Consider the following 16,003-nt stretch of genomic DNA (forward strand, 5'->3'; position numbering starts at 1 on the left):
ATGGTAGACTTTGGAAACTGGCAGATTACAATCTAATGTATAACTGTAAAAGAATCAGGACTTATCTCTAGTTGTACTAAAGTTATCAAAGTTAAGTCAACCATAGACCATTTCAACCATTGACTTTCCTTCTGCTAATAAAGGCATTTCAAGACGCCAAACCTCTTGTGAAATGGTTCAAAACCGAGGTGGAGGATGGTGGAGGCTATGGTTCAACTCAGGTAACACAGACCCCTCTCTTCATCTTGATACCTGCAGCTTATGTTAGCTCATAACCTATATTTCTTCTAAACTTGTTCCCGTCCTTCACTCTTTCTCTCTCTAGGCTACTATAATGGTGTACCAGGCTTTAGCGGAATACTGGACTAATGCTAAAGATCAATCTGGGAAAAATGATCTTAATGTGGACATATTGTTGCCGGACAAGTCAAAGCCTGACAAGTACAACTTCAACCAGGACAACATCGGCGACACCAGAACATCTAAAGTGAGAAGACACACAAACAAATGCATAGTGGCTCATTAATATCATTATGCCTGATGTTTTCTGTATGATTTTTTTTCTCTGTGTGTGTGTGTGTGTGTGTATTTAAATCCACCAGATCAACGGTATAAACCAGAATGTAAAAGTAATTGCCACGGGCACAGGGGAAGCAACGGTGACAGTAAGTACAATTTGTCATTGTACTGAGTTTTATCGTCTGTTGTGACAGGTGACCTACAGTATTTTACAGTAATTTAGCATTTCTCAATGTCTCATTTTGTGAAACAGTAAGGATTCTGGCCATTGAAATACACCACCAAATTTAAGCACAGTAGAACTGAATAGTTTCCATTTTTATCCCCCCCCAACCTAAATCTTGGCAGGTATGCTGTAAAGACAAATGTAAAACAGAGTGTATGTTTACAGTTTACAGAGTTTGTATGCATAAATACTAAGCTAACATTATGTGACAGAGATGTAGAACATATTTCTATAAGTTCCCTAAAATAAAAGATTGAACCTGAAAAGTAGCATTTTATTTCTCCATCATTGAGTCTTTTTTGAATCTCTGAAAAGACCAAAACCTTATTTTTTTAGATATTTTTAATGTAGATCTTAATGTCTATCAGTTCATCACATATACAGCACTTTTATCTGTTTGACAGATGGTGTCACTGTATTACGCTCTGCCTACAGAAAAGGACAGTGACTGTCAGAGGTTTAACTTGTCAGTGCAGCTCCTCCCAGGTAATTTGGTACCCTCTCTGTTGTTGTTTTTTTTCTTCTGCAAAGTACCTTACCTTATGAGAAACAAATAAACAAAATATTCAACTACTTAATACATTATTTTGCTCCTGCAGAGAAAATGGATGAGGATGAGAACATATACAAGCTCAGAATAGAGGTTTTGTAAGTATAATGTAGACATCATACTGACAGTTATAGTAACATGGACATTTATAACAAGCTAGCCCCTACATTTCCCTTTTCTGTTATTTAATTATTCTGTTCATTCTGTGTGCAGGTATAAGGACAATGACAGTGATGCAACCATGTCAATCCTGGATATTGGCTTGCTAACTGGCTTCACCGTTAACACAAATGACCTGGACTTAGTAAGAACTTGTATATGGAGGAAATATTTATTCATAATTCAAATTGAAAGTCCAAAGAGAAATTGAAAGTCCAAAGAGAAAACAAAGCAAGATCAAATTAAAAATATTATTATTTTTTTTAAATTTTCCATTTGGCTTTGGCTTTTGAATTTCAATTTAACATTGGCTTTTCATGTTCATTTAATATTTGGCTTTTGAATTTCAATTTAACATTAGATTTTCATTTGGATTCAATATTTGGCTTTTGAATTTCCATTTAACATTGCCTTTTCGTTTGGACTTGACACATGTCAATATAAATGAGGAGGCATGGCCCAAAGGCTGGTGGGAGGGTCAGAAATGAAAGGGGTGCAGAGGCACCTTATGAGCAGCAGGGGCAGCAGACTGCTGAGGAGCACACTGTTAAGCATCTGTCTGCAGCTTCACCATTAGGCTGGCTTGGCCTCTTGTTTCACATGATAGAAAATGATGATGTAGGCTAAACACAAACGACATTTCATGCAATAACAGTGAAGTTTTCATGTAGTTACTATAATTGGGCCTGTGTTAGTGAGGACTAGATTAGGACTGTATTTAAAGCTCATTCTGGTTCCCAACTTCGCCCTAGGTGTGTCTGTTTAAAACACGGACTCAGACAAGTTCTCTCTTTTGATGTTATATTTAATTAAGCAACAGTAGAAACATGGGTGTGGGTAGCTCTGCTTATGTGTGTTTGTGTGTGGTCAGATATCAAGGACGCACACACACACACATTAAGTAAACTTCACTGTTGTTGCATGAAATGTCGTTTGTGTTTAGCCTACATTATCATTTTTTATCATGTGAAACAAGAGGCCAAGCCAGCCTAGTGGTGAAGCTGCAGACAGATGCTTAACAGTGTGCTCCTCAGCAGTCAGCTCACCCTGCTGTTCATAAGGTGCCTCTGCACCCCTTTCGTTTCAGACCCTCCCGCCAGCCTTTGGGCCATGCCTCCTCATTTACATTGACATGTGTCAAGTCCAAACAAAAAGGCAATGTTAAATGGAAATTCAAAATCCAAATGTTAAATTCAAAAGCCAAAGCCAAATGGAAAATTAAAAAAAAATAATAATATTTTTAATTTGATCTTGCTTTGTTTTCTCTTTGGACTTTCAATTTCTCTTTGGACTTTCAATTTGAATTATGATTAAATATTTCCTCCATACTTGTAGAGATACACATAGAAATACAAATCTGTTTAAATGTTTAGGAAGTTGTCTTGGCTGTGTGTGTGCGTGTGCGTGTGCGTGTGTGTGTGTGTGTGTGTGTGTGTGTGTGTGTGTGTGTGTGTGTGTAGCTGTCTAAAGGACGAGCCCGCATTATTGCAAAATATGAGATGAACACAGTCCTGTCAGAAAGAGGCTCACTCATTATCTACCTGGATAAGGTTAGACATCACTGTGTCCTACCTCTGTACTTTTTCTCTCTGCCTTGTTCTTCCTTTCTTTATCTCTAGCTCACATTTGTCCACAGGTTTCTCACACACGACCAGAGGAAATCACATTTAGGATCCATCAGAAGCTGAAAGTGGGAGTCTTACAACCAGCTGCTGTGTCTGTCTATGAATACTATGACCGTGAGTCTCAGACACACTTTGAAACATGATGCCTCCATTTACATTGCTGCCAATAGATGTCAGAGTAGATAACACAGGAAATGCAGGCATTATTATAATTATTATATACTTTTTACGTACATATTCTGAAATCTTTCTTTCCCATTGCAGAAACAAATTGTTTGAAGTTCTACCATCCAGAGAGGAAAGCTGGAAAGCTGCTGCGGCTGTGTACAAGTGATGAATGCACATGTGCAGAAGGTAATCAGGATGATGTCAAACTGACCTTATCCGTTGTCTGTAAACATAAATATGTTATATCTGAAATTCTTGAACGAACACCTAAACCCAACACTAACATTGTGCTTCATAGAGATAAAGCATTAATCCATCATGTGGGGCTTATCCTGCATTGTCTGTAAACTGCAGAAATGTATTATTGTACCTCAATAAAGTTGGGGGACTTAAGGCCAAGAGAAGATTAAACAAGATAAAGACTCTACAGCCATGCTAATGGCTCTTAGAGGCTGTACTTATGCACAACAGCACTTTAGGCTTAATGATAATATGCTAAAAATTACAATGCTTACATGCTGTAAATTATATTTATATATATGTTATTAACGGCGTTAACGCAAACCCATTTTAATGGCAACGTAAATGTGACGTGAGCAACGTGTCTGAAAGTTGTAAGTGTTCTGGTAGCTGTGCCAAGAGAAATCTCAATCATTCCCAATCTTGCAGAGACGGAGAGTGTAGGTATACATGTAAGGAGATAACATGGGCACAGGCTAATTATTGCTAACTAAAATGCTAGTTAACATTAGTAATTAAACCTAAACAATTCATTTAAGTTGAAACTGCCTGCGAGCTTCTCCTGTACTATACGGTAATTCCTCTACTATGTGACACAATCGTTTTTACAAAAACGTCTGCTACGGAGCCATAACGTGAGGTACAAGGTAATGGAGCCTTTTATACATTGTCGTGTTTCTTTAGAAATAAACAACGGACAAATAGAGTCTTTAAACGCTTCAGATGTAAAGTTATTCGCCATCAAGTGACGTCAACATGAATGGCAGTCAATGGAATGCTAACGGGAGGTGATCGCTTTGTAGCATCAAAATGGCGCCATAGGAGGTTCGAGTTCTGAAGCGAAGCTTACCCCCTTGGTCGCAACAACTTGTAACGTTAGAAAAACTACAACACCACACCAGATCTAGCTAGACCAGAAACAAAACAACAGACACACTGCACACACTTGTTTGGGCTTGCAAGCCGGCCAAAAAGTACATATCAGCAAACTACTCGATTTTCGCCGAAAATCGCCGTTTCAAATGGGGTCTGAGACCCAGTGCCTGCAATGATGAGCAGCTTCAAAGTCCATTGGTAACCGTTGGTTGGTTGTTCAAAACTCATTCAAATTACTAAGATTGGTGTGTGTGTGTGTGTGTGTGTGTGTGTGTGTGTGTGTGTGTGTGTGTGTGTGTGTGTGTGTGTGAGTGTGTGTAAGTGTGCCATGATGTTAAATATCCAGTATGTTTTTCAGAATTTTGAGAGTAGTCTAAAATTCTGTTGAAGTTCTGAGCCTGTTGATCGCCAACTAGTAGTGAAATCATCACAGATCCATTGATTTTGGTTGGATTTTTATATTTATTTCTGTGGAATGAGTTTTCTGTTTGGTGAAAAGAATGGCATATTGACGGATGTCATAACTTGGGGGAATAGTTGATTTCCAATGAAGAAAAGATGAAAATATTGGAAAAAAGTGAGAAAACGCTTAATTGTTTTGCATTAAATTGAGCAAATATCATGTAGAAGTTTTAAGAGTTATTTTTTCAGTGGATATTGTCAGCACATGTGTTCTGTCTGGATTGCATTTATTGACAGCCTACCCAATCCACTGAGGATTTGAGGGAATAAAAATCATTTTTCACATTTTTCTGATAAAAAATGAACACTGTACACTAAAATGTACACTAAAATCGCCACAGTTTTTTTTGCGATATTTCCGGCAGAGCAGACCCTCCAATTATTGGTTCTTAGGGTCAAAGTTAACAGAAAAAAACACAAATAAAAAGTATGGCAGACCATGTCAGGTTCAACGCATTTTATTGAGCTTTTGAGACTTTGGCTCCCCAACTATTAGCTATATCCTCCTGAGAACCGAGGAAAATTTTGTTTTTCCTAATCAGATTTTTTTGTGATTCCATACCTGTTTAAGGTTAAAAAAACATCTTACAATTAAATTTTTTTTATTTTTATTTATTTAAAGAATGTCCACTGTAGTGGACAACAGGATCATGTACGAGTACGAAAAAAGACAAATTTGGTAGATGTGGAGTCATTATTTACATGAAGATAGTCCTGATGTCCACTATAATTGACATTCATAAAATGCCAATTTTTCAAAAGATACATAATGTAGTTTCTATCAGAACTCAATATATGATTCCTAACACCTTAATGAACAAGAAAATACATGATTATCATAAAATAAATAATAATATTTGACTCATCTCTTATCTTTCCATATGTGCTTGTTCCTATGCTGTCCATTTTGGATTGAAAGATAGAGGCGGTTCCCGGCCTCCCAGCCAATCAAATAACACATCACTGAAAAGCCCAGGATGTCCTCTGTACTGTACAGCAGGAATTAAGAGACTTGCACAAAAGATTCCAAGGAGAGGAATGAAACTCAAATGTCCACTACAGTGGACATAAGTCAATGGGCTGGGTCTCAGGAGGATATAAACTAACTAACGGCAGGCCGCTACAAGTACGGCTGGAAGCATGGAACAAATTGTACAGTGTGCAGTAGCTGAATTAGTTGTTAGCTAGCTAGCTAAACTAACGTTTAAACCAACGACCGGAAGCGTGGAACAGTTCGTGCAGTGTAATCCTGTTTTACACATGGTTTTACCGACGATATGGACACTGCACGATTTTTTCCACGCTTCCGGTCGTAGTTGTAGCTGTTAGCCTCCACTGGGAAGCTAACATTAGTTTATAGTGCAACAAATAAATAGTGCGATAAATTCTCGTAAAACAGGATTTTCATCATGTGCAAGACGTTAAGCGCATGTGCAGATGAAAATCCTGTTTTACGAGGATTTATGCGGGCAGGCAGCACGGATTATGTACCGACAAACACTACACTTGTAATGTTAGCCTACCGTTAGCTAGCAGCTGGAGTAAACGCGGTTCAAATGCTGACAGCTAAACGTTGTAAAGTGTGACTGTATTTCACTGGAGAGTAGACACGGGAATCAATTCTCACTCCTCCGAGCCTACGAAAATACTCCCGTCACATCCCGATCACGTGACTGTCCCCCCCCAAAAAATCCTGTCCTGCAAAATCCTGAGAGAAAGACTCCTGAATCCTGTCCCACTCCCATTTTGTTCCCTATGTTGTCTAAAGTTATCAGACTCTGTGTGTGTGTGTGTGTGTGTGTGTGTGTTTCGGTATTCCCAATTAACAAACGTATTGTGAGTTGTTGTGGTTCTCTTTTCTAAAACGAAATGCCTCGCAATCTTTGGGCGCACTCACCGCATTGCAGCGCCATTTCTTAGTTTAATCTCCGGCTACGTCCCACTCCCGTTGATTTCTATGCTTGATCCGTCCCGAACACGTTACCGACAGTAAAATTGACTCTCCTACCGCGGGAAATCATCACCCTCTACTCGAGAGGCTTCTAACACCAGACTGTAGCTGCCGTTGTCTGAAAAACACATACTCAGCCTCGCCTCGCCAGCCTCCTGGTGTATTCAGAGTTATTGTAAAATACCCTTTTCTCATCCAGTGGTTTTCGCCGTTTTGTGCTCCTTTTTTTTTTTTTGGATCAACTTTTTATTTTTTTTATATTTTTGAACATACAGAACAGACAAATACAATTGAACAAGGTGCAAATATCGATTCTATAATCTAGATCGGGAGTTTGCCGTATTGGCAGCAGCAACAACTGGAAACTTTTTACAATTTCCATCTGCTTTTTCACCACTAAATTCAGACTTTTTTATGCGATAAATTAACTGTGTAGAGTTTGAATATGGGCAGTTTTACAAACGTTGATGGCCAACTGCACATTTTCTCCGATGTTGTCAGAAGCTTCAGTCTGACGGGACAGTCAGCTGGTGGCGGCCGGGATCGCCTCCCTCCTGGCCGGCCAGTGATGCTCACAGACACCGCTGTTAGCTGGAAGTCTGAAAAAGTACACGGGCTGTACAAAAATTCAGGAGTGATTGTTGTGAGTACATGTTGGAGAATAGCGCGGACACGCACCTCACACCGCGCGCACCACCCGGAGAAAAAAGTGAGAGAAAGAAAAAGGAGAGGTCGCAGTTCGGACGATGACGATCCGGTTGAGATTGTGTGTGTGTGTGTGTGTGTGTGTGTGTGTGTGCGCGCGCGTCCTCGAGGTCTGACCACACACAAACACATGTAGCAGAGCTACCCACACCCATGTTTCTACTGTTGCTTAATTAAATAAAAAATCAAAAGAGGGAAGTTGTCCGTGTTTTAAACAGACACACCTGGGGCGAAGTTGGGAACCAGAATCAGCTTTAAATACAGTCCTAATCTAGTCCTCACTAACACGGGCCCAATTATAGTAACTACGTGAAAACTTTACTGTTATTACGGTTGTTGCATGAAATGTCGTTTGTGTTTAGCCTACATCATTTTCTATCATGTGAAATAAGAGGCCAAGCCAGCCTGGTTGAGAAGCTGCAGACAGGTGCTTCCCAACAGTCAGCTCTCCCTGCTGTTCATAAGGTGCCTCTGCACCCCTTTCGTTTCAGACCCTCCCACCAGCCTTTGGGCCACGCCTCCTCATTTACATTGACATGTGTCAAGTCCAAATGAAAAGTCAATGTTAAATGGAAATTCAAAAGCCAAACATTAAATGAAAATTAAAAGCCAATGTTAAATTGAAATTCCAAAGCCAAATATTAAATGAAAATTAAAAGCCAATGTTAAATTGAAATTGAAAAGCCAAATATTAAATGAAAATTAAAAGCCAATGTTAAATTGAAATTCAAAAGCCAAATATTAAATGAAAATTAAAAGCCAATGATAAATTGAAATTCAAAAGCCAAATATTAAATTCAAAATTTTATCTCGCTTTGTTTTCTCTTTGGACTTTCAATTTCTTTTTGGACTTTCAATTTGAATTATGAATAAATATTTCCTCCATAGTATTCCATTGGGCCCTGGTGCTTTATTGTTTTTCAGTTTTTGGATGGCCTTTCTTATTTCTTGTTTGGTGGGCTTGTTGGTATTGACCTGTAGAGGGTGTACAGCTGGAGAGATGTTGGCCAGTTCAGTTGGTATGGGTTTGTTCAGTATGTCTCTTAAAGCGTAACTCTGGCCAAAATGCAACCTAGGGTCTTTTTGTGAATGTACCTGAGTCAAACATTCGTTTAACACTAGAAGTGCCGGAATTCCATAACTACTAGAACTGCCATGAGCGGTCATTTTGACCGCCAAATTCCAAACTCTATAATCTCTCATAATAAATATCTAATTGCGATATTTTATTATGTATATCTTTAGAAAAACATAATAACACCGAAATGTACATTTAAACGAGTTTAATTATACATTTGAGTAGTAATACTAATAATGTTTCAGTCATTCATATCATGGCATAGTAAACTGTAATTGTTTGTGTGTGGAAATTCATTCAACTTAACTCATAACAGCCAAATAACAAAAAGATTAAAAACAATACCGCGAAAATCCGAGCGGTCAATATGACCGTCTATGGCTGAAATAGGTAAAAGTGATTGTATTTTCTTTGCCTTTTGTGTAATTTACGTAAAAATAATTTAAAATTAAAATACAGACTCTTTTAGGAAAAGTCAGGCAGCAGCAGGATTGTATTTTTTTATTCAGCAAAGTTATCACACATATAAATTTCAAAACGTTCAAAATGACCGTCATGGCCGTTCTAGTGTTAAAAGCATATTTAGGATGGAAGCGCCACTTTTAGGATTTACGGTATTCTCATTTTTCGGTCAAATGGCCTTTTGAATGGGAGTGGGAGGGGCACTTTTATGCTAGCCTCAAAATAGCTGTTTTTCAAACACTAAGAAGGCTCGACACAACATGAAACTTTGCTCAAAGCATCACCAGGGGCTCTACACCTTAACAAAAGCATTGACAACATTGTTTGTGTACCCAGAGTTTACTAAAGAAGGTTTTATTGTTGTTTCCGGATGCTACCACCTCCGCAGTCAAAACGAGTCAATATCAAAACAAGTAGCCACAGATTTAGTATATCCCTTGTGTACCGGTGTAGTAAAGGTGTATAGCCCCTGGTGATACTTCAAGCAAAGTTTCATGTTGTGTCGAGCCTTCTTAGTGTTTTAAAAATAGCTATTTTGAGGCTAGCATAAAAGTGCCCCTACCGCTCCCATTCAAAAGGCCATTTGACCGAAAAACGAGAATACGGTAAATCTTAAAAGTGGCTCTTCCGTCCTAAATATGCTTTTAAATGAAAGTCTGACTCGGGTACATTCACAAAAAGACCCTAGGTTGCATTTTGGCGAGAGTTACGCTTTAAGTGCCTGGCCCACCTCTTTATCTGGATTTCTTGCTTTGTGAGTGTTTTTCCATCTCTGTCTTGGCCTATCTGGGCTTTTGCGTTTACCAGCTAATTTCCATATGGTATCATAATGCTCCTTCATGTTGTGTTGAGCTGCTGCTTCTTCTGCTTGGGTTGCTAGGTTGTTAAATCATTGTTTTTTTATCTTTCTTGATGTTCTTTTTAACAAGTTTGTCTGTTATTATGTAATCTTGCTGTGCTTTTGCTTTTGCAGTTCTTGTGCGGCTATTGTTAAGAGTGTCTTTTGCCTGTTTGCGCATTTGTATTTTTGTATTTATCCATGCCCTCTTCATGTTCTGCCATTGTTGGTCCACGGTTTGGTGTTCTTCCAGTCTGCTCAGGGGGTGGAACCGGTTTGAGAGGGTGATTTGGAATTTGTCTCTGATGTTCCGATCTTGGAGAAGGCTAACATTATATCTGGTGCTGACTATTTTTGCCGAATTTCTTGAGTTTTAACCGGAGTGTCCCTATTAGAAGGTCATGGTCTGTGGAAACATCAGCTCCTCTTTTCACCCTGACATCTAGGAGGGACCTCCTGAGAGTCTTACTCGTCTTACTGATACATATATGATCAATCTGGTTTTCAGTTTTGTGGTCTGGGGAGACCCACGTGGCTTTGTGCACTCTTTTATGTGGAAATACGCTACCTCCTATAACTAGATTATGGAATGTGCAGAAATCTGAGAATTGTTCTCCATTATTGTTCATTTCCCCTAGACCGTGTTTACCCATTATTTGTTCTTTGCCCGTGTTGTCTTGGCCTATCTTGGCATTAAAGTCTCCTGTCAGAATGATGATGTCTTTCTTCCTCTGTTTCTTGATGACTTGCTGTAGTACATTATAGAAGTTGTTTTTTGATTGCTGATCTGCTTCATTTGTAGGTGCATAGCACTGGATGATGGTGAGTTTTTTTTATCTTGGTATAGAACCTTGCTGTGATGATACGTGCATTTACTGCCTCCTACTCCATCAGTGACCTGGCTACTTCTCTTGAGAGCATAATTCCCACTCCCTCTGTGTGTGGGGCATTATCCTGGTCATGTCCCGTGCACTATTATTGTTTCTCCACTAGAAAGTTGAGTTTTTCCTGATTGAGTCCACCTAGTTTCACAGTCCTATTAGGGAGAGGTTGTACTGATTCATTTCTGCTGCTATTTGAGATGCTTTACCAGCTTGGTACATTGTTTTAACGTTTCATGAGCCTATCTTTGTACTGTTTTTGGTTGTAAGAAGGGGGGTCAGCTGAGCAACGTCCTTCCAGCATCATATTTGTCTGGGGGGAGACACCTTCTACTTCCAAACCTTGCTGAATGCTATCCATTCTCGTCCTGTTCTATTCAAAGTATGAAAAGATCTCAAAAAAGGTCTTAGAAAAATCCACACATAGTCAGATGTGAAAAATAAGTTTTAATGTGCACGAAAGATAACAGAAAAACCCTGAGCAAGTACCGGTAAGCTTGCTAAAGATTTCTTTGTTGTGCTGCGTCTTATATTTTGCCAAGAAAGACTATCCCCCAGAAAAACCTTCCAATGACCACCTTCAAACATGCAGTGTAACAATTCAATTAGCTAACTTTGAGTCTAAGACACTCCTATTTTGGGGAATTTCCACTTGTTGAAGTCATAGTGCTGATTCAGCTTATTTTTAGCTGAGGTTGCTGTCTCTGAAGTTCATGCTTAGGGCATTGGCTCCGCACCAGTCTTTCTCTCTGTGGCTGTGTAGCTTCTACTGAGGACTGCAAAAAAGGGGAGAGTCTATGTGTAGCAGTGAGGAAGGCAGCCGTGGGAAGCACTAGGAGAGAGAAAGTCTGTGACTCCCACCAGTTTCATTGACGTCTCCTATCACATTGATGCATGTTGTATATGTCCCCATAATTCAATTAAAAACCAGATTTATCATAATTTATGATTTATCATCTCTGTAGAGTACAACCAGCTTCTTTGTTTTACGTTGGGATGGACATTGGGCCCTGACCTGCTGTCTGTAGGCCGTCTCAGCACCATTGGTGATCAGGCCGATGACAGTGGTGTCAGTGAACTTTATGAATATTCCATCAAGGCAACAAGCACCTGCAGGATCTAGTATGATTAGAGCAGTGGTCTAGCTAAAGATTAGCTCATTATAATACTTCAATTGTGACTAAGATACAGCTGCACTCACCCTTCAACCCATCCACACACATCCCCATGTGCTTATTTAACCAGTTGTGTATACTTTGTGCCTCTTGTATATTTCCAGAGAACTGCAGTATGCAGAACAAGGACAAAATCACCAATGATCAGCGAACAGCTAAGGTCTGTGAGACTACACAGACCAGCATAATTGATTTTGGTAAGAGTGTAAATGAATGGCATTCATATCACACAAAAACGGTATGAATGTGTATGTTTGTGTGACATAGAGATTGAGAGAATAAGTACAGTAGGACTATGATGGAGCAAGTGATCTTACAATCTGCGACTTTTCTGTCCTCAGTGTACAAAGTGAGACTGCACAATTTTACAGAAGATTTGTCCACTGACATTTTCACAGTGAAGGTACTGGAAGTCATCAAAGAAGGTAGGTATTTATCATTGAACTGCCTGAAATTTACTAGAAACTGATGTTCTAATGCGCCTTATATGTGATAGTGGCATAACAATTTGTTTTCCTCTTTCTGAATTGTTGTGGACACATTGAATGAATGAAGAAATGTATTTCAGACATATCAAAAATAAACTAAACAAAACATCAAAGAAATGTACAAATAAATTAACAAATAAGCAAAACATTCAATAACCAATAAGAAACATTAACCAACATAGAGATGTCTGAAAAATTGCTCAGTAATTAATTATTATTATTATTTTTTTTCAATATCACTTCCCTTCCTGACCCTTAGTACTCTGGAATCCTCCCATCTAACTATACAATTTTGTGTTTTGAATGTACAATCCATCTACAGATATCTATCGACATTCACACATACATACTGTACATACATACACTTCACACAAATATATTTACATACACATATTTACCTACACTCACACATACACACTGTAAATATTATTGAATATTAATGTTGTTTCCGGTCAAACAGAAAAAGTCTTGGCTTGGTTCAACAATTTAGGAAACACGCTCATTCACTTTCTTGCAGAAAGTTAGATGACAATATTGGTCTTAATGTTTTAATCATGTTTGTACGCTAAGTATGAATCTAACTTATCTTGCATTGACAGGAAACCAGCAGATACTCCAAGAAGTTCTTGGTCCTGGCCAAGAAATAGTCCACCATTTAACCCCTTTAAAAAAAAAGAATTGTTGTTTTTACACTTCATTTCTTTGTGCGGATTAAACATAGAGATTAGAGGCGTTGGTGGGTGGATTTTGTTACCATTGTAAAGATTTAGCTAAATTATCTGGCTGTTGGCTGCATATTTCCTATGACAGTGGTATCAATAGTGCTATCAATATATCAATTAATACTGACTCAGTTTCTGACCCTGCATTTATTTGGCAGGCAATTAAAGAATTTATTAGAGATTTCACATCTTCCTTCGCGGTCAACTTGAAGAGGAAAAGAGAGGCAAGGATTGCAGAGTTGGAAAAATGCCGTAAATCTTTAGAGCAGTCTCTTAAGACTTGTTTTTCTAAATCTACACATACTCTTTTAGTCACAAGTCTAACAGAGCTGAATGATCTGCTAAGAAGAAGAACTGAATTCATAATGCACAGAGTGAGGCAAAATTAGTATTGTAATGGCTGTAAACCAAGCAAATATCTTGCTCTGAAATTAAAACAAAGCGAATCCAGAGCTACTATCCGCACAGACCGAGGTATCTCAACAAATCCTAAAGATATCCGCGCCACTTTTCAATCCTTCTATTCAAAGTTGGATGAGTCTTCCTGCAACCCAGATCCGACACAGTGCCAGGAGTTCCTATAGGAACTAAACCTGCCTCTTCTTGACCCAGAGGAGGCAGAAGAACTGGGTCAACGTGTAACGTTAGAGGAACTTAAATCAACATTAGAAACATTTGGAAAAGGGAAGACGCCAGGGATGGATGGAATTCCATCAGAACTTTGACATATTAGGACCTTACAAGCTTTAACCTCAGCCATAAAGATGCGTATTTTCACCAACAAACCAACACTGCGCTAATTTCCGTTATACCCAAGAAGGGCAAAGATGTTACGGATTGCTCAAATTTCAGGCCCATTAGCCTCATCGGGATTGATATTAAGCTTTATTCCAAAGTCTTGGCACTCCACCTAGGGCGCTTTATCCATCTCAACCAATCAGATTTTATACCAAAGCGTCATGCTGCAGACAATGTACAAAGACTATTTCATGTAATACAAGAAGCCAAAATGACAGGGATGCCTGCTTTCCCCCATGCTGTTTGCAATCTCACTTGAGCCGTTAGCCCAAGCCATAAGGCAAAATAAAATTTGTAATGTCCAGATTATATCCAATAACAGCTCAATATCATTATTTGCAGATATTTTGTTGTACATCTCTGATATTGCGGACTCTATTCCAAAAATTCTTATGATCTTCAACGAATTTGGCTCAATCTTTGGCTATAAAATTAACTGGAATAAATCTAATCTTCTTTTATTGAACACCAGCAGAGGTGGGTAGAGTAGCCAAAAATTGTACTCAAGTAAAAGTACTGTTACTTCAGAATAATATGACTCAAGTAAAAGTAAAAAGTAGTCATCAAAATAATTACTTGAGTAAGAGTAAAAAAGTACTTGGTGAAAAAACTACTCAAGTACTGAGTAACTGTTGAGTAACGTCTGATTTATTTTTTAACACAAGCATTCAATCAGACGGACAAAAATACAAAATAATCATATTTAGACAAATTATAGTTTATCCAATCAATTAAATACATTTAAATTAATTAATTAATTAATTACAAAATAGCTTAAATTAAAATATCCAGGTAAATTCAAATATTTTTTTACCAGGCTCTGCAGGCAGAACTAGAACAAGGTAATGTAGCTGCTGTTTGGCACTTTTACTAAGGTAAACATGCTTTCAATCACAAAGGTGGATCACTTGTTATCGGGTTTGATCGCCGTGGTAACTTATGCTGGACGCCTAACCTGGTCGGGAGCAGGTTAAGTTGGAGATCAGAGATCAACTAGTGTAAAAGCACCGCCTACTGACCAATCAATACTCCACTGATAACGGCTTCACCGTTCTTAGAAGATCAGGTGGAGCTCGGTGCGCGGAGAGAGAGAGGGGAAAGAGAAAAAGAGAGGGGTGTGCTCATACAAAAAACATTTAGTGACCGACAGCCCCGTTAACATTCCCTGATGGGTATATTTGCCGTGTGTAATGCGCACAGCGGTTTGAATTATGTTTTTTATATTTTTTTATTTGCTCTCACGATCGCTTCCACTGCCAGGGTTGCAACTGAAATAAAAGGCTAAAGCAACGGCAGTTTATGGAAAGTAGTACAAGTGTAATTATGGTCAGATCTTGTGCCTGACTGATGGGGAGTAGTGAATTATGGTCAGATCTTGTGCCTGACTGATGGGGAAGTGATATTGATAGCCTAAGAGTTGTGCGCATCTACAGCGTCGGCTGTTTTTTTTTTGCCAGCTGTCCTTCTGTTTTAGGAAGCAGCGACTGTATTGCGTTTTGCCTGTAAAACCGTGTCTGTGTTCTTCGTATTTATGTAGAATTATAGTTTGCTCTTCTTATGTAAAATATGTGGCTATTGGTCATGTTGTGCAAACATCACCTCTTTTATGTGAACACGTGCCACTGGATTGGGAAACCCTGGGTTGATTGAACTAGTTTACCACCGTCATGACACAGCTTGCGGCACCGCGGTGGTTAGGTTAGGTGAAGCCGGGTAACTGAAAGAAATCCAGGGCATGTTGATCTGGCCTCTGGCGTGTTCCTCCTTGTCTGTGTCTGCATTGCCGACGGCTGATTCTGACATTGCCATAGCCTGTAAGCTAACCCGTCCCGCCGCTGAGTTTTGAGTATGATGATGAGATGAGATCGTTTGATTGGTGAAACACCGTCACGTGGTAGAGCCTTTAGCGGAAGTCTCTCTCTCTCTGCCAACATAAAACATTAAAATGAGGCATACACGGGGGGATAAAAACAATGACGCATAGAATACCAAAGAGGTAAAAAAAAAAGTAACAAGCTCATTGTTTAGATATAGATTTAAAACTACTCCTAGAAGTATCATTTTTTCAAAAACTTACTCA

General features: G+C 38.9%; 1 protein-coding gene across 1 annotated transcript in view; it reads left to right on the forward strand.

Annotated features, from left to right (window-relative positions):
- The window catches only part of LOC114547234 (complement C3), a 74,481-nt gene that overhangs the window by 35,442 nt on the left and 23,036 nt on the right, over positions 1-16,003 (forward strand). Inside the window, exons 32-42 of the mRNA XM_028566481.1 lie at positions 144-221; positions 326-487; positions 603-665; positions 1,150-1,231; positions 1,345-1,393; positions 1,509-1,599; positions 2,915-3,004; positions 3,091-3,193; positions 3,344-3,433; positions 12,020-12,112; positions 12,257-12,340. Coding sequence (XP_028422282.1) covers positions 144-221; positions 326-487; positions 603-665; positions 1,150-1,231; positions 1,345-1,393; positions 1,509-1,599; positions 2,915-3,004; positions 3,091-3,193; positions 3,344-3,433; positions 12,020-12,112; positions 12,257-12,340 — 985 coding nt within the window. The remainder of the gene's footprint in view (positions 1-143; positions 222-325; positions 488-602; positions 666-1,149; positions 1,232-1,344; positions 1,394-1,508; positions 1,600-2,914; positions 3,005-3,090; positions 3,194-3,343; positions 3,434-12,019; positions 12,113-12,256; positions 12,341-16,003) is intronic.

This window comes from Perca flavescens, chromosome 2 (genome assembly GCF_004354835.1).
Source record: "Perca flavescens isolate YP-PL-M2 chromosome 2, PFLA_1.0, whole genome shotgun sequence".
NCBI lineage: Eukaryota > Metazoa > Chordata > Actinopteri > Perciformes > Percidae > Perca > Perca flavescens.